Source organism: Tiliqua scincoides, chromosome 4 (assembly GCF_035046505.1).
Source record: "Tiliqua scincoides isolate rTilSci1 chromosome 4, rTilSci1.hap2, whole genome shotgun sequence".
Classification (NCBI taxonomy): domain Eukaryota; kingdom Metazoa; phylum Chordata; class Lepidosauria; order Squamata; family Scincidae; genus Tiliqua; species Tiliqua scincoides.
Window position 1 is genome coordinate 139,346,320 of NC_089824.1, and position 22,481 is coordinate 139,368,800.

The 22,481-nt window shown below is 44.2% G+C and overlaps 1 protein-coding gene across 1 annotated transcript in view; it reads right to left on the reverse strand.

Moving 5' to 3' along the window:
* Window positions 1–6,768: 6,768 nt before the first annotated feature.
* The window catches only part of DNAI3 (dynein axonemal intermediate chain 3), a 32,936-nt gene continuing 17,223 nt past the window's right edge, over window positions 6,769–22,481 (reverse strand). The window contains exons 13-21 of the mRNA XM_066625430.1: window positions 21,270–21,426; window positions 19,154–19,238; window positions 13,585–13,715; window positions 12,668–12,731; window positions 11,450–11,580; window positions 9,253–9,457; window positions 8,756–8,847; window positions 7,917–8,039; window positions 6,769–7,008 (exon numbers count right to left, since the gene is read on the reverse strand). Of these exons, the coding sequence (XP_066481527.1) occupies window positions 6,871–7,008; window positions 7,917–8,039; window positions 8,756–8,847; window positions 9,253–9,457; window positions 11,450–11,580; window positions 12,668–12,731; window positions 13,585–13,715; window positions 19,154–19,238; window positions 21,270–21,426 (1,126 nt within the window). The 3' untranslated portion in view covers window positions 6,769–6,870. The remainder of the gene's footprint in view (window positions 7,009–7,916; window positions 8,040–8,755; window positions 8,848–9,252; window positions 9,458–11,449; window positions 11,581–12,667; window positions 12,732–13,584; window positions 13,716–19,153; window positions 19,239–21,269; window positions 21,427–22,481) is intronic.

Below are 22,481 nucleotides of genomic sequence, written 5' to 3' on the forward strand. Positions count from 1 at the left end.
TCATCCCCTTCTCCCAGGTAAGGGAGGCAGCCCTGCAGTGGGGCTACACTTTTTATCGGCAACCAAAAGGTCACCGCTAAAGTAAAGGCGCTCGTGTAAGGCACACAGCCTTCACGAGCGCCTAGGATCCTGCGCAGTGGAGCTCCACAAATCCTCCTCCTGCCCACCCCGGCACACCTCTGGCATGCCCCCTCCCCACGTCAAGTCAGCCTCCCCACCCCCTACCCCGCGTCACACTGGCCTCCCCCCTCCCCGGAACGCCCCCGTCCCCACCCCCATTTGCCGTTCCGCAGCCCAGTGGTCACAGGCACTGCCAGGCCGCGGAATGTGGGCACCCGCTGTGCGCTGGCCAGAGCTGAGCCAGCTCCGGCTGGAGCCCGGCGGTAAGCCCCGCAAGTCCTTACGGCACGTTTGCAACTGGTTCGCGCTGCGGAGGCGCGCCACGGACCACAGGATTGGGCTCTGAGTCAGTAATGTAAATGAGTAAGCTTTGAAAACAGAAATCCTTTAAATATTCAAATAAAAAGGCTAGTTATCTTTTAAAGAGTGTTTTAGACCTCACATGCCCGGACTTGATTGCAGGGCTGAATTTTCTCAGTTTTAGTACATTTTCAGTCACTGCTTTTTCCTATGGACCTGATATAAGTGCTATTTAACTTGGCTGCGCTGTCCTATATAATGTCTGATTATTATTATTATTGTTATTAGTTATTTATTTACAATAGGATGACTGAATTTGGTGCATGATTTATGTCGCATTGTTTTCTAAAGAAATATCTCAGCATTTTATCCAGTCTCCTTTTATTAATTTATTATTATTATTAGTGTGGCAATACACAATACAATCATTGCAATACAATAGCTATGGTACTGTTTTGAAAGCATAAATTTTAACCAGAAGCATTTATTGATAAGTCAATGTATTTTTTTAAGTGTATGTACAGGAAGTGGATTATTTTTGAACTATAAATGTTAATTCTGAATAAAAGCTGAATTAAGAATAAAAACGGAATGTATTTTGTAAACTGTTGCCATTATTGTAATATATTAAATGCCTTCTGTTGATGCCGGTGAAAAAATGCAATGAGAGCTTGTAAAAAAGTTCTTGTGACATATATATGTGGTTTCAAATATGATTTTTTAAAGCCTCTTTCAAAATTCATCAGCTACTTGAATAGAATTTTTCATCTTTTTAGAGTTAATAATAATAATTAAGTATGCTGTGAAATTAGGAAGAAGATACAGGCCTAATCTCATGCATGGTGCTAGGCTGTATGTGCTGCCCCAGCCAGGGGTTCCATGTATGGACGGCAAAGTGTGTGTGTGTGTGTGTGTGTGTGTGTGTGTGTGTGTGTGTGTGTGTGTGTGTGTGAGAGAGAGAGAGAGAGAGAGAGAGAGAGAGAGAGAGAGAGAGCAGTTGTTTAGGAGCATCTATATCTGTTTCCAGCTTACAAGCTTTTCACATTAACAGCCCAATCCTAAACTGCACTATGAAGGTTAGGACACAGCTGGAGGTCTCCTTGGGGCAAGGGGATATTTTTTCCCCTTATCCTGGGTAAAACTCCAGTTGTCACTATAGGCTTCTTGGATCTGCACCAGTGCAAATTCAGGAAGCTCATGTAGGGACTTTCCCAGTTTGTGCATTCCCACCGCCAAATCTACCCCTCCTAGGCTCAGTCCTCCCTGGTTCCATCTTCGCCCACCCAGAAATGCTCTCTTTGCCTGCAAAATGCCCTCCTGCCACCCTCTTCCACCCCACCCCCTGTGCCGAACATGTTTGTGTTGGCTGGCCCTGCATTTGGATGTGGCGCACATCCACTTTGGATGTGGAAAGACACCACACACCTTTGTGCTGGCGCTGCACAAACCATGGCATTGCCCTTCCTTACTCACTTAGTGTTATACCTCACTTTCACCAATACTCTAGCAAAACTATCAAACTCGTAGGTCACACAGAACTTTTGACTGATTGATTTCATGCAATTGGAGTCCCAATCCTATCCAATTTTCCAGTGCCGGTACAGTCACAGAGGCCTCCCCAAGGTGTGGGAACACTTGTTCCCTTACTTTGGGGCTGCATTGTGGTTGCATTGGTGCTGGAAATTTGGATCGGATTGGACACTAAGTTTTTAAGGCCCAAATCCTAACCAATTTTCCAGCTCTGACAGTGGGGCATGTGCTACATCCTGCAGTTGGGGGGCAATCACAGAGGCTTCCTCAAGGTAAGGGAATGTTTGTGCCCTTACCTCACAGCTGCATTGCCCTTAGGTCAGTGCTAGAAAGTTCGTTAGGATTGTGCCTTAAGTGTATTTTTTGCTTTTCTTTTTTCTTGGAGTGGCCAAACCCCATTTGCCTCTGTGGAGGAGCCTCTTCTGGTATGTTATATTGTGTAAGTATATGCATTCCTTTTTGCTTTTATGTTTTTATGGTCTGCAGTATTTTTCTTCACTGGTCATATATTTCTAAGTTTAAGTGAGAGCATACATTAATGGTCAGTGAACAACCGGCTGCTTTCCCACACAGCTTCTGTTGTTAAATAAGGATTTAGCACATCTGGTCCCATCTTCCCTTTGCTTTCCACCCTCTGAGCTGTCTGTGTACTGTTCTGAAATGCCTTTGTTGTCCAGTTTTTTATAGCATAAGTGGTTATTTTCATGCGTAAAAGACAGCCTTGTTTCCTCTGCTCTGCCACAGTGCTCCATGGCAGTTCTAAACACATTTTCTCGAAAGCAAGTCTCATTCATTTCATTTCAATAGAACTTCCTGTGTGCTTAGAATGTGCCTTCCCCACCACCTTTTTTTTGTGTGCTTGCAATAAATACATATGATTATTTTCCCAGGGCCACTACTTTATTGCATGCACATACTGCAGTTACTTCCAAAGTAGTTAGTGTTTCTTTTCAGTGCTTGAAGTGGCTGTCCTGAATTCCTTCCTTGTGAGCAAAGGAACAAGAGACAAAATCTTTAACAAAGGCTGCTGAATTGTGTCTGCTACTTCCTACATTTCTGTGCCAACTTTGTGTGTGAAGACTGTCATATGGAACATTGTGACTTGCAACAGGCATGGAGTGTGTTTCAGCTTGAGGTCCTAAACTCGTTAAACTTACCTGTACCTTTTAATTATGTTGTTGGGTACTGTGGCAATTTGTTTGAGGAGACAATTGTTTTATGAGAGAGAGAGAGAGAGAGAGTGCACAAGAGCAAGCCTAGCTATGTGTTCTAAAAATAGCTGTAACTTCCCTTAAAAAAATAGATTGTCAGGATTTTGACAGGACAAATCTCTAAATCTGATAAGCTAGGGCCACATCTGGTAGTTCCGTTGCCAGACCACAAACCTTCAACCTCGTGATCCAAACTGCCAGCTCCTGTTTTCTTCATACTCACACACCTCACATGAGCTTCTCCCTGAAATTTGGGGGCATACCTCCCCAACTAATGGATAACTCTCAAGAAAGATCGCCAGGTATCTCCAAGCCATTACCTCTCACTAAAGAAACCTGGGCCTTCTGGGCATTAATCAGTAATCTAACAAAATGAATGGTTTGCCAGCAAACACTAACAGTGTACCATTTCATTGTCACTAACTAAATTATGTAAGTGCAAATGTGTGTTTTGGGAAACTAGTGGCCACCCCGCTTCATTTTTGTGCCTTCAGTTCTCACATGCTATTTTAAAAAATGTTTCTTCCCAATCACTTCTAATCATCACTGTGCTGTAATTAAGGAGGATGGCCCTTATTTCTCCCACAGTCTTAGCTTTTCTCAAAGGCAAGGCAGGATACTGTTGCATTTTGCAAAATTTTCTCCATGTGCCTCATTTTGTACTTTGCTTTTTTGTTTCTGCTGCAACTGCACGGATGGTTATTTCCCCACCCCCCCCCCCCCAGCTGAACAGCAAGTTGTGGAAAGCAAGCATTCACCTGCCTAAGGTTTATCTGCCCTGCTCTCATACCTTTCATTTCCACTTTATGGGCTCTGCTTAGTTTCATAGTGCCTGACCTAGCAATGGAAACATAGCAACGGCCAGAATGGTGCATGATGAAAAATGTCATTGCAACAGATAAGAGGGCAGCATTAATATTCATTAGCCGCTGGTCCCTTTCGAAGGTAAGTTTTTGGGTAATATGTCTCCAGGATAATTGCTCTCAAAATACCCAACATCTACTTTGTGTTCTAAGGGAAAAGCACTCCAATCTGATTTCCTTTGTGGAACAGTTTATGTATCCTGACTTTTACACATTGATAATTTAGTGCACTGAACCCATTTTATGATTTGGTCAACAGAATGATGGCACTGGCTAGTGATAAGCCAGCTCATCAAAAGTCTGAAATTTTCCACTCCTATCTGTGACTGGTGGTTTGATGAGGTAGAAGAAAAATTATAGGCCCTTTCAGGCCACTAGAGGACCTATAAAAGGACATCCAGCATGGAGACAGAGAACTAGCTTTATTACTGTAATTTTGAAAGGGCCTATTTAGTTGCATGGTTCATTTTCCCTCTGTCATCTGAACTACTGAGGTGCGATCTGCCTTTTCATTTAAATAAATCCACTATTTAAGAAATAAACCTTTAAAGATTACATTTTGCAGTGTACCTAGCAACCCCCTCCCCCCAAAAGAATTCTCTTTCCAGATTCTCATAAAGCGAAACACATTAAATTATACATAAATCAACTATCAATTAGCTGAATAAACATAGGAATTAAACTGCATTTCAAACAATAATAAGTGGTCATAGTTAGTTCCCAAATATAGCTGCTGAAAGCTACCGTCTCATTTAGGACACAATCCTAAAGGTGGCGCAGTTGCCACCAAGTGCAGTGGCGCCAAAGTGGCTACTGCTGCATCCTGCAGTACCATGGCAGCTGCCAGAGGTCAACTTGCAGGAAGGGGACTTTCATCCCCTTCCCCTGGGGAAAGCCCCAAGTCCTGCCATGGGGCTTCAAGTCTGCACCGGGTACTTTGCTGGCACAGAGTTGAGAGACTGTGTCAGGCAGGAAGGCCTGACACAGGGTTCTGGATCCAGTGGAGTAGAGTTCCACCAAACCCATCCCCTTCCCACCCCCACCCCCCACGAACCTTATTAGCACCTAGAACTCTTCCCTCACTCCAGGTGGTGTGCAGAAGCCAGCGCTGACTTGGCAGAAGGTATCACAAGGGTGCCTTATGGCCCTTTTGCTATACCCAGTGCTGGCAGTACTCTTGTGCCACAGGGTTGAGCTCTTAAGCATGTATTCATGAATTTTTTTCAACAAAAAATATTTTCCAGTGAACAAGCACATTTGCTTTTTGGTGACAAGATGCAAGGGTTTTGCTGGGCCCTAATATAATAATAATAATAATAATAATAATAATAATAATAAACTGTATTTATATCCCGCCCTTCTCCCTAACAGGACCCAGGGCGGCAAACAACATGTAAAAAAAACAACAGATTTTAAAAAACATTAAACACATAGCAGATAAAAACATTTAAAAACACATTACAGAGGCCATAAAAACAGTAGTCAGATAAAAGACAGAATAAAAGAGCAAATCACAGAGGAATCAAGCCTGTAAAACGCTAAAAGATGTATAAAAATGTTAAGAAGGCCAGAAATCAGAAGGCTTGTATAAACAACAGTGTTTTCAGGCCTCGCCAAAAACTCTCAAGAGAGGGAGCCATTCTCAAGTCAAGGGGAAGGGAGTTCCATAATGTTGGTGCCACTACCGAGAAGGCCCTATTTCTTGCAGCCGCCCCCCGGACCTCCTTGGGTGGTGGCACTTGCAAAAAGGCCTTCTCTGATGACCTGAGATGGCGAGCCGGATTGTACGGGAGTAGGTGGTCTCTAAGATATCCTGGCCCAGAGCAGTATAGGGCTTTAAAGGTCAAAACCAGCACCTTGAATTGGGCCCGGAAACGAATGGGCAGCCAATGTAGCCCCCGGAGAAGCGGACTGACAGAGTCAAACCGCCTGGCTCCGGTGACCACACGGGCCGTCGCATTCTGTACTAATTGTAGTTTCCGAACCGTCTTCAGGGGCAGCCCCACACAGAGCGCGTTACAGTAATCTAACCTTGATGTCACCGTGGCATGGATCACCGTGGCCAGGTCTGCACGATCCAAGTACGGTCACAGCTGGCGCACCAGCCGAAGCTGAGCAAAGGCCCCCCTAGCCACAGCCGCCACCTGGGAATCCAGGAGCAGCTGCGAGTCCAGGAGGATCCCCAAGCTGAGAACCTGCTCCTTCAGAGGGAGTGCAACCCCATTCAGAGCAAGCCGATAATCCAGCACCTGCATCGAGGATTTCCGAACCAGGAGAGCCTCTGTCTTATCTGGATTTAATTTCAGCTTGTTAGCCCCCATCCAGATCCTCACTGCTTCCAGACAGCGCTCCAGGCCCTCAACCGCCATCCTGGAGTCTGGAGGAAAGGAGAGATAGAGCTGGGTGTCATCAGCATATTGATGGCACCTCACTCCAACCGCCCGGATGACCTAAGAAATTAAAGTTTGTTGTCACAGCTCAGTAAAAGAAAATAAAGAAAAGGGTCTTTTAAAAGTTTGCCGACACACCTTCAAAATGTGAAAAGATGCCTATATTGATATTTATTATACATGTAACAGGCAGAGGATAGCAGCACATGCAGCTGTAACTTTATTTAACATTTTGGCAGTTGCCAGTGCCAAAGAGTCAAGCTGTTAATTAAACTGAAGAGCTGCATTTCTCTTTGGCAGCAGGGCATGCTGCAGTATTAATGACAAAACCACAGCTTTGCACAATGTCTTTGAATCATAGCCATTCTAAATCAGTAGCTTGGAAAATATTTTGTATAACAATTTGTATAGTCCTGAGTAAAATAACAGAGGTCAGATGCAAAGACAGTTGGCTTTTCAGGGGCTATATCTATCCAGTCCTTTCAATAATCCAAGTCGATGCAGAACAGATTTCTCTAGTTCCATAAATTCTGCATAATCTTGATTTGTCTTTTCTTCCATTAGTTCTCTTGAGTGCTGACCACCAATCACTTTCTGTGAGAGAGAGAGAGAGAGAGAGAGAGAGAGAGGAGAAAAAATTACCAGAACATTATTCTCTGAGTTGTGGAAGGATCCTAACACCACATTTCAGAAGACATCTTCTGTAAATGCCTTACACATCCCTGTAAGTTCACATCAGTAAGGAGAAGAGACTGCATTTATATACTTACTAAAAGCCTTAATACTCAAGTACACCCAAGTACACCCAAATACAATACATCCTTCAGTGAATGTACTGCCTTAGGGTACAATTCTAACCAACTTTTCAACACTGGCATAGGTGTGCCAGTGGGGCATGTGCTGCATTCTACAGTTGGGGGCAGTCATGGAGGCCTCCTCAAGGTAAGGGAATGTTTGTTCCCCTATGTTGGAGCTGCATTGCCCTTATGTCAGTGCTGGGAAATTGGTTAGAATTGCAGCCTTATAAGTGGAGCACTGCCCTGATGCCAGATGTTGAAATGGTATTGTTAGTAACTTTCCAATCAAAAAAAGGCACAAAAGCAAATGCTGTCCTTGTACTAACAATAAACCCCCATCATACTGTGAGGACGCCATATTAATTTTATTATGGGGGAGTAAGTTACTGCATGAAGTTTATTGATCTTTTTGCCACTGTCAAGGAAAATGGCCACTAAAAGAAAATATACATACAGCCGTCAAAAAAAGGAGCAGAAGTTACACTGACTGATGGCAAAGAGAAGCCATAACTGTAGAAACTCTAATGGAATTGGTAGGTGAAATAGTCTTTAATTGCAGCAGAACATGGCTGCTGCAAAAAAATGACAATTTCACTTGGCAAATGAAAAGCTTGAGAAAAGTCAAAGGAATACATGGACCCTATGGGCTCATTTTTCACATATTAATGGGCCTAGCATCTTTTCTGTCACTTGAGAGGCTCTTACTGTTTTCTTCATCAACTTTTCATGCTCCAGCTGCTGTCTTTCCTGGGCTCTGAATTCTTGCCGCTGTTCAAAATACTCCAGATGCTTGACTTCTCGCTCAAAGTAATGAAGAACACTGGAACGCTGAAGTTACCAAAAATTTTTTAGTTTAGGAAGACTAGGCTCAGTAGCCATTAACAATATAGTTGGACCAGTCCAACTAAGGGCCCCTCCTATGTGGAAGAAAGCATCTGTATTACTCAATCATGGCAAAACAGGTGGGGGAAGAGTCATGTATGCCACTCTACTAAGCTCCTTTGAGAAAGGGTGAAAAAAACAAAATGTGACACCTTTCTTACATGAGTGAGCAAGAAAGTCAGCAGGCCATTTTCTCCCTCTTAACCAGCTGCTAGCAATTGGGTGATCATGCTGTTCAGATGTTCAGCAGGGGACTTCACATAGTCCCCCTTTCTTGCTGAAAACCTGATGGCTGCAATTGTATTCTGATTAAGTCTCACTGCCATTCCAACCTCACAGCTATACAGCTGCTAGAGTTCTTTTGGGGCTATACAGCATGCTTACACAGCATGTTTGGGCTGTTGTGCAAATTTAATGCAGGCTTGGTTCCATATTTCAGAGGGCTTTTGGCAGATTGCCCAACCATGGGTCCTTCCTACCCATGGGCCCCTGCTATTGCATGAAGGTGATGACACATAAGTATCTTGTCTACTAGCTGATACTGTGCTGCCAGGGATGGTCCATGGGGGGCTCTGCCAAGCAGAGCCTTTAATTCTCTTAAAACTCCATGCAGAAAGTTTTTCATCCCGCCCCCTTCCCATTTTGTGGAACTGGTTACAAACCTCAGTACTGGAAGGGTGACTTAAAGTCCATGAAATTTCTAAAATATGCAGGGTACCAAAGTCATCAGACACCGCTAAGAAGTGTTGCTTTGCTGTAACAGAGGTTATTACAGGCATTACAAAAACACAATAGAATACTTGTGGTCAATATTTTGTGGTCAATGGTGGCTAATGAATGAGTAGCATAGATGCATTTGCTTTGGGAATCAGTGAATGTTCCTTCTTAGCAGGTTTGTGGCACAAAACCCTGTTGTATACCAAATCAGATGGATCCATGGCCTTAACAAAATATTCTCTGCTACTGTCTTTACCAATCCTGTTTTGCTTCTCACCAAAGCTTACTCAACTGAACTTCCAATTATGCTTTGTACTGTTAGGCACTAGCACACCAAATCGGAAGCAAATCTTTCATCCTGCATATTCATTGTACATGATCTCAGACCTCCCGAATAGCTCCATTTCAAGGAGCAAAATAAAAATGCAGTGGACTGACATACATGAGTAGATCCAAGGTTTGATGCAGGTGATCAGTGAAATACAGACATTCTGGGTCTGAGATGCTTCGTGAGTTTTCTCCAATAGGTCCCAAATGTCAATATTTCCATCTTCTCTTCCAATGAAGAAAACACCTGCTCTTGACAAGGACCAGTGTCCAGCAGTATATCTTTTTGCTGTGCAGCTTGACTGAAGGAGTGGTCCACTCTGAATAAAAAAAACATGTAAGTCAAAAGCCAGAGAGAAGTATCTACAGGCAGCTAAAGAAATCTGTTCAGTTAATGCATTCCATCATCCTGGGTTGGTTCAAGCAATACTGCCAGCCATTGCATGTGCACTAACTTCTCCCTCTCCACCCAGAGCGCTGGTCCATTGTCTCCATGTGGGTGGTGGAATCTGCTTTCACTTTCATAGAATATGATGAAATCTGACAGAAACTGAAATGTGACTTACCACCCAGTCACATGAGGGCCAAGCACTGCTGGAACTAGTGGTCTAGCAGCACAAGGTCTTTTACAGCTGTTGCAAAACTTCGTACTATTCTGCGTGACTAAGTTATGGCCATATGCCAGCCACATAAAATGGAGGGAGGCAGGTCTGGGTAGAACCTGGGGGGGATGTGTGTGGCTTGAGCTGAGATGGGGGTGGTACTGGTGGCAGCAATGACACCAACATCCTATCTCCCTTTTCGGCCTCAATCCACCTTCCTGCGTCCACACAGGTTTATGTAGACCAAGCGGGACAGCAAGGGCCTACCCATGCCTACTCTGAGTAGAGTAGCAAGGGCCTATTCTGGTTTTCTTATCCAGAGAAGACCTTAGGGACTGCCCTCCTGCACAGGCTAAAACCAGTAGGCCAACCGCATCAGCAAGTGGGAGGAGGAGCTAATATAATCCTATTCTCCCATCATGCTGAGTGAAAGGAATCCTGGAGACAAAAGATATATAAAGACATTGCTTGCTCCCGCTCCACATAGAATGGGTTTGTTCTTTTACTGTACCAACAGCATTATATATGTTGTGAGCTACTTTGGGGCTCAAAGAATGAGATACAAATCCATTAAACAATAATGACCACCAATTCCACTATAGTGAAAGAAGGCAAACTTATACCTCACAATGAATGTATGCAGGTATTGCACTGGTGGTGTGTGCCCCTACAGTAGTTGAAGACCAGAAACACAGAAGACCAGAAAGTTGAAGACTTTCTGCACACAGAAAGAATACGGGCAAGGTGGAGCAGAGCTTAGTTCACTGCTTATGCTCATTTTGGGGGAAAGGCATTCTTCAGCAAACGGACCCCTCTGCACAGACAACTAAGAAGGAAGTGTAGATGAATAACACTTTTCGTATCTCTTTCAGGTATTTTTGCTTGATACCAGGAATCTGTGCAATGGGCTGCCAGGCCAGAACAGCCCACATATATAAGCAAGAGAGGGGCTTTGGAGGGAGTCCTCACCCTAATTTTCAGTGCAATCCTAGTCATGTTTACTTCCTATGTTCTCTTACTCATTCCCAGGAAAGTGTGTATAGGGCTGCAGTCTTTGTTGGTCACACTTTTGCTGAAGGAAGATGTCCCAAGTATACAGACACTGTTTAGGACTTCCAGCTCCAGTGGTAGCAGGTCTTTCAAAACGATGTTACCGTAGCTTTGGAAGAAGCCACGTTTTTCACAAAGCTACTGTTAAAGAAAACCACTACTTCCCTACCATAGACTTAAAATTTAGCTCTGGCAGACAAACAATTCTTAGTTCAAAAAACCCAGGTCTTTTAAATCCCAAAGATTCCATTGTACTCGCAGGACTGTATTTTGTGCCAACTCTCTTGTTTCCTTCAGCTATGGCATGCCTCACATCAGTGGAGGACAAATTGATTTGAATAGATAAAGGGGAAAAAAGGTTGTTGCAAAACTATTCAACATGCTCCAAACTGTCAGGAAGCACTGAATGTGTGATGGGAGATTTACAAATCTTCCAATACCTTTACTAACTGTATAACAACAAAACACTGTGTCTGAAACTCCTCTTACAGAAGCATGATGAGAAGTATTTCAATAACTAATATTTGACCAAGTCAAAACACACTGGACCCTACTGGACAATTTTGAAATAACTGTCCCTTGCATTGGTTTGAATCACTTTGTGCCATGTTTGGATTTGTGACATCTTTGCTCATGCCTGTTGATTCCAGAGAAACGTACCGTAACACCTTCTTTCCATATTACAAAATTCCAGCCTCCAATTGAGAGAATTATGTCTTTGAAAAATGGAGACCTCTGTATGGTATGAACAAGTCCATCATGGATGCTATGTACACTGGATGGCTTCTGACCTTACAAAAAAATATATATATTTTGTATATGCATACATTTGCCTGATTTGCACATTTTGCAGGACTTTTTTTTTTGCAAGGTGTTCAACATAATTCATCAGCCCCCCTCCCCACCAGCCTCTTTATAGATGGAGAAGGACCTCCCTCCTCTTACACCAAGAAAGGACAGCCTAGCACAACTGTAATTCTTCTTAATATTTACCTCTTCACCATTATTCCACTGAAAATCCTGCCCCTGAAATGGTGATTAAGGGTTAATCACCGTTTAAGGGTTAAAGTGCCATTTGCTATAAGTGCATGCCGCTGTAGAGGTGTGATTTCCTGCAGAATAATTGTGCAGAGGTAAAGGGTTAAATACTGCCTTCCCTCTGTGCTGTGGCCTCAATCTGAGCCACAGTCCCATGAAGCTGCTACAAGGAAGGAAAAAAGACACAGACTGCATACTGCATGGTAAAAGTAATACATAATTTGGGACTGAGCTGTGAATCAGGCTTTACCTCGTTCAAATCTGAATTCCCATGAATTAATTAGGTGGCCTTGGGCAAGCCTCTCTCTCTCTCTCTCTCTCTCAGCTTCCCAAATGAAATAATACTTACTTACCTTAAGGGTTGTTGAAATGATTACATTAAAATAATACATAGGAGCTGGAGCACTTTGCACACTCAGAAAGTGTGCATATCAATGCTAAGAGTTATTACTGAAAAATGTACTACCCACAGCCCACTTTATCTATGTCAGTGGCATTCCTGGGTGTAGTGCTGCCCCGCAGTTGTCCCTTTAACTGCCACCCCCCCCCTTGAACCTGAAGTAATTGTGGTAATAAGATGATGTCACTGCTTTTACTTGCAGCATGCTCAAAGAAGCAGCGCACCACTCAGAACAGTTGCATGTCTCTCTGAGCAGCTGGCTGTTTTTTCTCTTTAAAAGAAGCGGGTGGACACTTGAGCAACTCGCAACTGCTCTGAGCAGGTGTGAGGGGGGCTGTGGATGGCAGTGATGCCCCAAAGGCATGCTGCCTGGGGTCAGTTGCCCCCACTGACCCTCTCCCGGGTACGCTAGTGGTCCGCATTAAGAAATCTGTACATACTAAGCAGTCTTCCTGAGTCACCATCTCTTTCCATCTTCCAGTCTGTATAAAGGACTTCACCATCCTGTAATGCCACAAAAACATCATAAATATGGGTGGCAGGAGGTTAGAAAAAATACTGGTCACAAGTATTCTAGTTAAACTTTTCTCTCTTTCAAGTTCAAAAAAGTGCTTGAAAAATGGAAAAGGTATCATGCATTATGCTCATATTTAGGTGCATTTGGAGTGAAAGCAATAAGAATAAACACAAAAGACGCTAGATTTTAAAAAGACTTTTAAAATGTATCTTATGAAATAGTTTTGTCCTTTAAGCTCAGCTAATGAATTTTTGGCACCAACATCTTGTGTTTGTGGGCCAAGAGACTAGAGCCAAGGGAAGGGACAAACAGTTCAATCTTAACTACCTCCCTCACAGTGAGTTAGCCTTCGCTGTATCCTGCAGGGGAGTTTTGGCTGCTGGAGGTCTCCTGAGGGTAAGGGGACATTTGTCTCCTTGCCCTGCGGTAAGCCCCAGCAGCCACTATGGGTCAATCAGACCTATAGCAGTGATATTACTGGCACAGGTCCACTTTGATCTATAAAGGCAGATCAGGCCCAGGAAAGGGGGATTAGAATTTGGCAGGCACCACCCAAACCTGACTGCTCACAGGCCCAAGCTGCCCAGTCCACCCCATCACCTCCCCATTCCACCCTCCCCCACTCCCTCCCACCTCCCTTACTATATGAAAAACAGGTTGCTCACACACCTTCAAAGTGAAGAAGTCAGGTGATGGGTTTTCCTGGTGATGTTAATTTTGGACTAGAATTCAGTGATCAAGATATAGAATTCTGGTTTACACAGATATGTCATCCTGCATTCTTCAGTTGTCTTTATTATCAGTTCTGTGGTTGATAATCATTTCAAAAGATAAACTTACCTCAGTTCCAACAAAAAAATTGGTTGTGATATTTTCTAGTAGCTTGGGTGGTTTCGTTGATGGGGTCAGTATCTGGCTATAACCAATTTTCTCTATCGATGCCTCTGCTTTGCCTTGGGGTTGTGTCTTATCTTTAAAAGAATTTGGACAAAATTACTGCCACATAGAAGACATGCACCAATACCGTATTTCACCTTCTGTGTCAAAGAATGATAGCAAGTGGCAGGGCAAAAGAGAAATGCTTTTTAATAATATGAGTTGGCTGTTAAATAATCAACTCTCACTTTTGCTAGAAGAAAAGCTCTTGTGTAAACTGAAAGGTGGCGCGTGCTACTGGCTCACACCTACCACACAACACTTATTTTGCATCAATAGCAAACCAGCTATAGCAATGTACCTTTGCATTTTCCTTCAATTAATGGCTCTCATCCACTAGCTTAAGAAGAAGGTTGTAGTCCCATGGCAAATCCACATTCCACATTTATCCACTTTAAATTGTGTTATCTTACAACTGCCTCAAATACTGGTAGACATGAGAAGTGTAGAGGGTGTCCAAAGTTTTTGACAGGAGGGCCACAACATCTCTCTGACACTATGTCAGGGGCCGGGGGGGGGGGAATTAATTTGCATTTAAAATTTGAATAAATTTACATAAATGAATATATTAAAGATGAAGTTATATGAATGAATGGAGGTCTTGCAATAGTTCAAGGCCTATAAAAGGTCTTGCACAAAGCAAGGCTGGCTTTTCCTTTGCTGCCGCTACTGCATCACAGACGTGAAACAGCAAGCAGTGGAGGAAGCCCTCATCCCACAGCTCACACGAGAGGTCAAACAGTCACCCTCACACTGAGAGCAGTTGCGTCGGGCCAGTGCGGGCTCCAACAAATCTCTGGGGGGCCAGAGGCTCATTGGAGACTGGGGGCTCCCTGAGGGCCGCATTGAGTGGCCTCGAGGGCCGCATGTGGCCCCAGGGCCAGGGTTTGGGCACCCCTGGTGTAGACCAATGACTTAACCCATCCCATGAGGCTGGACACATGCTAGTCCTGATGTTTGTGGCTGGGCAAAGGGATGGTGGAGGAGATCAACATCACTCCGTTGTCATGGACAGATCACTTCCTGGTAAGGTTTAGACTTGTTGCGGCCTCCTGTCTTCCCAGAGGCGGAGGACCTTATTGTATGGTCCACCCCCGAAGACTGATGGATCCAAATGGTTTCCTGAGGCATCTGGGGGATTTTCCTGCTGCTAAGGCCACTGTCTCAACTGAGACTCTGGTTCTTCTGTAAGGGTAAGTCTTGCCTCACGAACCTTATAGAATTCTTTGAAAAGGTCAACAGGCATGTGGATGTGGGAGAACCCGTGGACATTATATATCTGGACTTTCAGAAGGCGTTTGACACGGTCCCTCACCAAAGGCTACTGAAAAAACTCCACAGTCAGGGAATTAGAGGACAGGTCCTCTCGTGGATTGAGAACTGGTTGGAGGCCAGGAAGCAGAGAGTGGGTGTCAATGGGCAATTTTCACAATGGAGAGAGGTGAAAAGCGGTGTGCCCCAAGGATCTGTCCTGGGACCGGTGCTTTTCAACCTCTTCATAAATGACCTGGAGACAGGGTTGAGCAGTGAAGTGGCTAAGTTTGCAGACGACACCAAACTTTTCCGTGTGGTAAAGACCAGAAGTGATTGTGAGGGGCTCCAGAAGGATCTCTCCAGACTGGCAGAATGGGCAGCAAAATGGCAGATGCGCTTCAATGTCAGTAAGTGTAAAGTCATGCACATTGGAGCAAAAAATCAAAACTTTAGATATAGGCTGATGGGTTCTGAGCTGTCTGTGACAGATCAGGAGAGAGATCTTGGGGTGGTGGTGGACAGGTCGATGAAAGTGTCGACCCAATGTGCGGCGGCAGTGAAGAAGGCCAATTCTATGCTTGGGATCATTAGGAAGGGTATTGAGAACAAAACGGCTAGTATTATAATGCCGTTGTACAAATCGATGGTAAGGCCACACCTGGAGTACTGTGTCCAGTTCTGGTCGCAGCATCTCAAAAAAGACATAGTGGAAATGGAAAAGGTGCAAAAGAGAGCGACTAAGATGATTACGGGGCTGGGGCACCTTCCTTATGAGGAAAGGCTACAGCGTTTGGGCCTCTTTAGCCTAGAAAAGAGACGTTTGAGGGGGGACATGATTGAGACATACAAAATTATGCAGGGAATGGACAGAGTGGATAGGGAGATGCTCTTTACACTCTCACATAATACCAGAACCAGGGGACATCCACTAAAATTGAGTGTTGGGCGAGTTAGGACAGACAAAAGAAAATATTTCTTTACTCAGCGTGTGGTCGGTCTGTGGAACTCCTTGCCACAGGATGTGGTGCTGGCGTCTAGCCTGGACGCCTTTAAAAGGGGATTGGACGAGTTTCTGGAGGAAAATTCCATTACGGGGTACAAGCCATGATGTGTGTGCGCAACCTCCTGATTTTGGAGGTGGGCTATGTCAGAATGCCAGACGCAAGGGAGGGCACCAGGATGAGGTCTCTTGTTATCTGGTGTGCTCCCTGGGGCATTTGGTGGGCTGCTGTGAGATACAGGAAGCTGGACTAGATGGGCCTATGGCCTGATCCAGTGGGGCTGTTCTTATGTTCTTATGTTCTTGATCTCTGGAACACGGAGCTAGCCAGGGCTGTGGATGACATTGCTCCTGAGCGGCGCCTCCCAGCCAGCAGAGTCAAAGTGGCTCCTTGGTTTACCAAGGAGCTAAGAATGATGAAGCGGCAGGGTAGACAGTCCAGGAGTTGCAGCTAGTGCAGAATGCGGCGGCCCATGTGGCTGGGGGTTTGACTCTGTCACGCCTCTGCTCTGGCAGCTGCACTGGCTGCCCATTCGTTTCCAGGCACAGTTCAAGGTGCTGGTTTTGACCTTTAAAGCCCTAAATGGGTTGGAACCAGCATATGAGAGACCGCCTTCTCCTGTATATTCCGGTCCATTCTCTTCGGTCATCAGAGGGCGCCCTGTGGGTTGTGCTGCCATTAAAAGAGGTGAGGGGGATGGCAGCCAGAAATAGGGCCTTCTCAATGGTGGCGCCTGTATTGTGGAATTCCCTCCCCTTTGAGTTGAGAACAGCTCCTTCATTATTAACCTTCTGGCAAGCCCTGAAGACGTTTTTATTCCAGCAAGCCTTTGATAACTGATGGCTGCTTTTAATTGCTTTTACTGCTGATTTTATTGCTGCTGGTTGCTTTTTATCTATTTTATTGCCGTTTTTATATATTTTTTTGATGTATTTTAATGTATTTTATTATTTTTAAATGTTGTTAGTCACCTTGGCTGCCCACCGGGGAGAAAGGCAGATTAGAAATCGAATCAAATCAAATCAATAAATACTGTGAATTCTCTTTAGAAACCTCTAGCTCCTCCTTAGATGGTATTTCTCAACATTTCTTGAGGAGAATCCATGCCAATGGAACCGGCTTGGGTTATAGTGCGAAGTCATGCACCAAGAGAGCACTCGCTCTGCTGACTGTAGATTTCAGAAGCACACATCTGACAGGCACAAAGTGGATGACACAGGATTGGTGCCACCCATTAATCTGAACAGAAGCTGCTGGAAATTAATTTCAGGGCAGCAGGGGTCAGTCGTCAACAGTGGCGTCACTAGGATTCATGTCACCCAGTGTGGGAGGCCTGCGCGTCACCCCTTGCAGTGGGCGGGGCAATGTCCCAGGTGGTGGGCATGATGCCCCCACTGGTTTTTTGGCTGTACCTTTTGTTAGAACACAGATATTTCAATGTGGTTTGTTTCATTGCATTCTGCATGAAATTACGCTTTGATTGATATATAACATGATAGTATTATTCCTCCAAACTCTGATTTTAGTGATTTTGAAAACTTGTAGAGTCACTCACACACACACCCACGCAACTTACTAACAGCTTATTGCAGCAGTTCTCAAACTTTTAGCACTGGGACCCACTTTTTAGAATGACAATCTGTCCAGGACCCATTGGAAGTGACGTCATGGCCAGAAGTGACATCATTAAGCAAATTAAAATAATTAAATTAAAATAAAAGAAATAATTAAATAAGGGGGAGCCAGCCCTGTTCCACCAAGTGAATCTACTCTGAAGTAAGTCCTATTGTGATCAATAGAGCTTACTCTCAGGAAAGTGTGTGTGGGATTGCAGCCTGTGAGCCTAATCCAATGCATGTCTACTCTGAAGTTAGTCCCATAGTGGTCAATGGAGCTTACTCTGTAGCCTGCCTGCAATAACACCCCCCCCCCCAAAAGAATCAGTGAGATTTCCAGCCCTCCCCAGTGCCCAGTTTAAAGTTCTTCTATTTCAAGCATATCAAGATAAGGACCCATCTGGCTTTGCAAGTACAAAATAGAAAACTTTCCCCTTACCAACTGAAGCCTCTTTTCTTTGTCCTTCTTAGTGGGGAGGGGGGGAGGCTGCCTTCTGGAGCATTTGTTGCAGCTCCATCGGATTGGGACCATTCTGATGGCCTCACATTCCCCTTTGCCTGGACTGACCAAAAGGCAATGCATGTCTGCCTACTCATGAGTAAATGTGACCACATGGCTGAGTTTGCTTTCTATAGAGCTCAATAGACTGCAGGAGGGAGGGAGGGACTTCCTTCTCAGGTGTTTTGGGGGTTGCATTCATTGGATCAGAACCATTCTGATGTCCTTGGAGTCCTCTCTGCCTGCTCTTTCCAACAAACTAAGGCAAGTTTGCCTACTCACAAGTAAATGTAGCCACGTGGCTTCGTTTCCGGCTCAATAGGTGCAGCTGGGAGGAAGGCAGGGACCTCCCTCTCCCTTTTGTGTTTTGGGGGGCTGCACTCATTGGATCAGGATCATTCTGGTGTCGTTGGAGTCCTCTCCACCGGACTATGGCAAGTATGCCTACTTGTGAGTAAATGCACGATACGGCTCACTTTCCATAGGGACCCAGTCATTTTTTCTTTCCAGTTTTTTGGCCATAACTTTTGAAGGAAAGAAGCTATTTCAATTCTGTTTTTTGCATTGCATTTTGCTGGAAATTCTGCATTCAACAGTGTATGGCATGACATGATAGCTCCTAAAGCCGTGAAGTTAGCGCATCCTCCCCCCAGGGCGCATCCCCTGGTGTGGCCCGCACCCCCCGCACCCTCCTAGTGACGCCAGTGGTCGTCAAACACTGGCCGGCAGCCCAGGACCATCAGAAGGCCTATGGTCCAGCCCTAAAGCCATGCCCAGTGCATGTCTTGGCTGACAACCTGGCTGGTGACAGCAGTCTGGAGAAACCATCCTTCTCCAATAACAATATAATGTGCTTGTCTCATCACTGACTGTTGCTGCTCAACCATGGAGAGCAGTGTCCAGTACAGGGCTTTGTTATAAGGGCCTCCACAACCCAACACTGACCCTGTTTAACTTGCATCTCATCAGTACCTGACCAAAGCTGGATTATCTGTTAGGAGACTATACCAGTGCAATTTATTTCTTCTTGCTGGCTACTAGGTTTTAATGATGCTAATTTTTACTATTCATTTCCCCATAACATATAAAGTTAAATGTATTACCTTGTACTCTGGCATAGTAGTGCTCTTCTCTGAGGCTAATTCTGGTTGGACTGTACTCACTTGTTTCCGATTTGGGCAGGGTCACCTGTTTTAGAATGGAAGGAGCATCTGCTAATCAAAGTAATGAAAAGCATTTGAGTTCTGCAGTCTTTCTATAACAGAGGGGCTGCCTACAGTATTGGAAAAAGAAGCCCACAGCCTTATTTACACTACATAGTCCTCCTCAAATAAAATGGTTGTGATTGCAAATATCCAATACAAAGCAGTCAACACACTATTCAGTCATACTAATTTCAGTTGGATAGAGTGAACAGACCTGGATTTCACATGGGCCATCTTTCCATATGAAACTGCATGTGCATTATGCTACCTGGTCCATGTTCCCTTCTGTTAGAAGTGCAGAAGAGTGATGGTGACATAAGACAAGCCCTTTTCTGTGGCAGACCTGGGACTGCGAAACTCATTTTCACCTTGTCCCTTCTGGACTTGTTTTCAGGTGTCATGTGAGAACAGTTTTATGCACCAGTATGGTGTAGTGGTTGTGGTATTAGACCTGGAAGACCTAGGTTCAAATTCCTGCTCAGCTATGCAGCTTCCTGAGTGACCTTGGGCCAGTCACTATCTCTCTGCCTAACCTATCTTACAGGGATGTTGTGAGGACAAAAGGAGGAAAAGGAGCTGTGTACACCAAACTGAGCTTCTTGGAGGAAAGGCGACATTAAAATGTGAAAAATAAATTTTGGAGGACATTTGAAATGGGGTTAATTTGTGTTTAACTTTTTTTGGTGACTGCATTGTAGGTTGATTTGTTATACTTTACTTTCTGTTTTGAACTTATTTCATTGCTTTTTTTAAAATTATATTCATGCCTGTATATCATTGTAAGCTATTTTGCAGGAACTGACCTTGGCTGGAAAGCAAGGTAGAGGATTCTCCCCCCCCCCCCGTCCAAAATAACTACAGTATGTTCTTAAGTCTTCCATTGATATTAATGGAAGTTAAAAGTGTTCAACTTTGGATAGGTTGCACCCATAATAGCCACCTCTTTCTTGATTATCACCAGGCTGGATTTTTTTCAATGCCCATACTTCATTTATTTTTAATGACCAAGTTTTAAAACAATGTGAATATGGAAACTCAGAGTTCCTCTACACAAAGCCCACCCTCTTAGGTCATCTGAGGGGACTCTTCTAAAAGTGCCACCTCTGTCCCAAGTGAGAGGAGTGGCAGCTCTGGGGCGAGCTTTCTTTGTAGTGGTGCCACTGTTATGGAATTCCCTTCCAAGGGAATTGAGAACTACTCTCTCCCTCATAGCTTTTCTGCAAGGGCTCAAAACATACCTGTTTTGTCTGGTATTTGGTTGCTGTGAGGATATTTTCCCTCTGTGCCTCTGAAATATGGCTGCCTGGACTAATTTGTTCTCCATTGTCTCAGCAATATCTGCCAGATTTTGCTCTGTTTGGATTTATGTTTCAATATGTAATGTTAAACTGCACTCTGTACAGACATTCTCCCTCCCAGGACTTCATTGGAGCTGACAACAGTCATTTGTTTGGTGGGAGGAGGGTCTCTGCAAATGTAGCAACAGTTGCACAGCCTTGCACTCTGCTTCTGATTCTCTGGAGTGGAAGAAGTGTAAGTGTATAACCTAGTTTTAAATCATTCATTCCTAAAATACAAACAATTCAGAGGGAAATCTCACTGCCTTCAGAAGTTGAAAAGCATAGTTGAGGGATTAAATATAAAATTCAGGAAGACACTCTAGTCACAACAGCAGCAGCATCATGATGGTCATTAGCTTGGATGGCTTTAAAAGGGGATTGGACAACTTCATGGAGGTCAGGTCTATCAACGCCTACTAGTCATGAAGGCTATGTGCCACCAACAGTGGCAATATGCCTCTGAATACCATTACAGGGAAAGCAATGGTGGAAGAGAAGTATGCCTTCTCTCCTGTTTGAGAATTTGGCTTCAAAGGTACCTGGTGGAGGCCACTGTAGGAAACAGAATGTTGGAGTAGATGGGCCTTTGGTCTGATCCAAAAGGCCTTTTCCTAATGTTATCATCATTATCAACATATCTTGATTGGTCTCTCAAATTCTGCACAATACTGTACCTTAATGAGAGGCTTCCAGGTGAGATCTAGGTGTTTGAAAGTAGTAGGCACATCAGGAGGAGCTGTAATTATCTTCTCCACCTTTTCCTCCTTTTTCTTCTCAATTGAAATTTGGGCAGCAGGTTTTTGGGACCGGAGATCCCAAAAATATATCATACTGCATAGGAAAAGTACAATGATGGAACAGTAAGGCTGGATGAGACCTAAAAACTAGCTAGCCCAGCCCTCCCCAGAAATGGAGACTCCCTAGAAGCCAAATATTTGTATCTGGTAAGTAGATAGTATAGAAGAAAATAGCTCCTTGTTTTTTGGCTGTATCGACTACGTAGTGCCTCTGGCAGAGACCATGGGGGGAATGAGACGGGCTTCATTCGAGTGCCCACAAGAAACATAAGTTCATAAAACACAATCAAATGGCTCTTGCAGGTGAATTGCGTCACTCATAGAGGTTAAAAAAGGAAACATCCACAATCTACTGTGCAATAAATAGTACTATGGAAATTAGTAATAGTATGGTAAAAGTCATATTCTACCTGAATGTGTGATTTAACAAAGCTTTCACACACCCTGACTATTCATTAAGCAACTCATTAGTTTAACTGGCATCTGGCCTCCATAGAGATGCCGGTTAAAGATTATTTTAATAATATAGCACAATCAATGTACATGGCACTTTACACAGAGTCAGAAGTGCTTTGGGGGACTATCTATATAGACACAAAGGAAGCCACTGAGGAGGGGGAGGAAAATGGAGATGGGGAAAGCAGGGAAAGAAGTCAGTTTGCATCTTACATGAGGGTTAGCATGTTCTGTGGTCAACATGTAAGGGAACAATTTCATATAGTCAAAATCTGAAACATACCGTCTCTTTAAAAACTATGAAACGCATGTAGGAGCTGCGACTGATTGAGAGAATAGCAGATTTGTTCTCTCATCTCAGACTCACTCCAGGACACATACTCTGTAAATGATGAGACACTATTTAAACTACGGTTTCTCTTTCCCCTTTTTGTTTGTGGCTGAATGCATATATAGTTGGACCTTGGTATCCACAGAGGATCTATTCCATTACCCCCTGCAGATACCAGAATCTGTGGATATTCAAATCCATTGGGGGGGGCACAGAGGACCTCTGGACGTGACTGGAAGTGCCTTCTGTTTACATTTGGAGGTGTTCTGAGGCACAGGGAGGCTGCATGTGCCCTCCTTGCT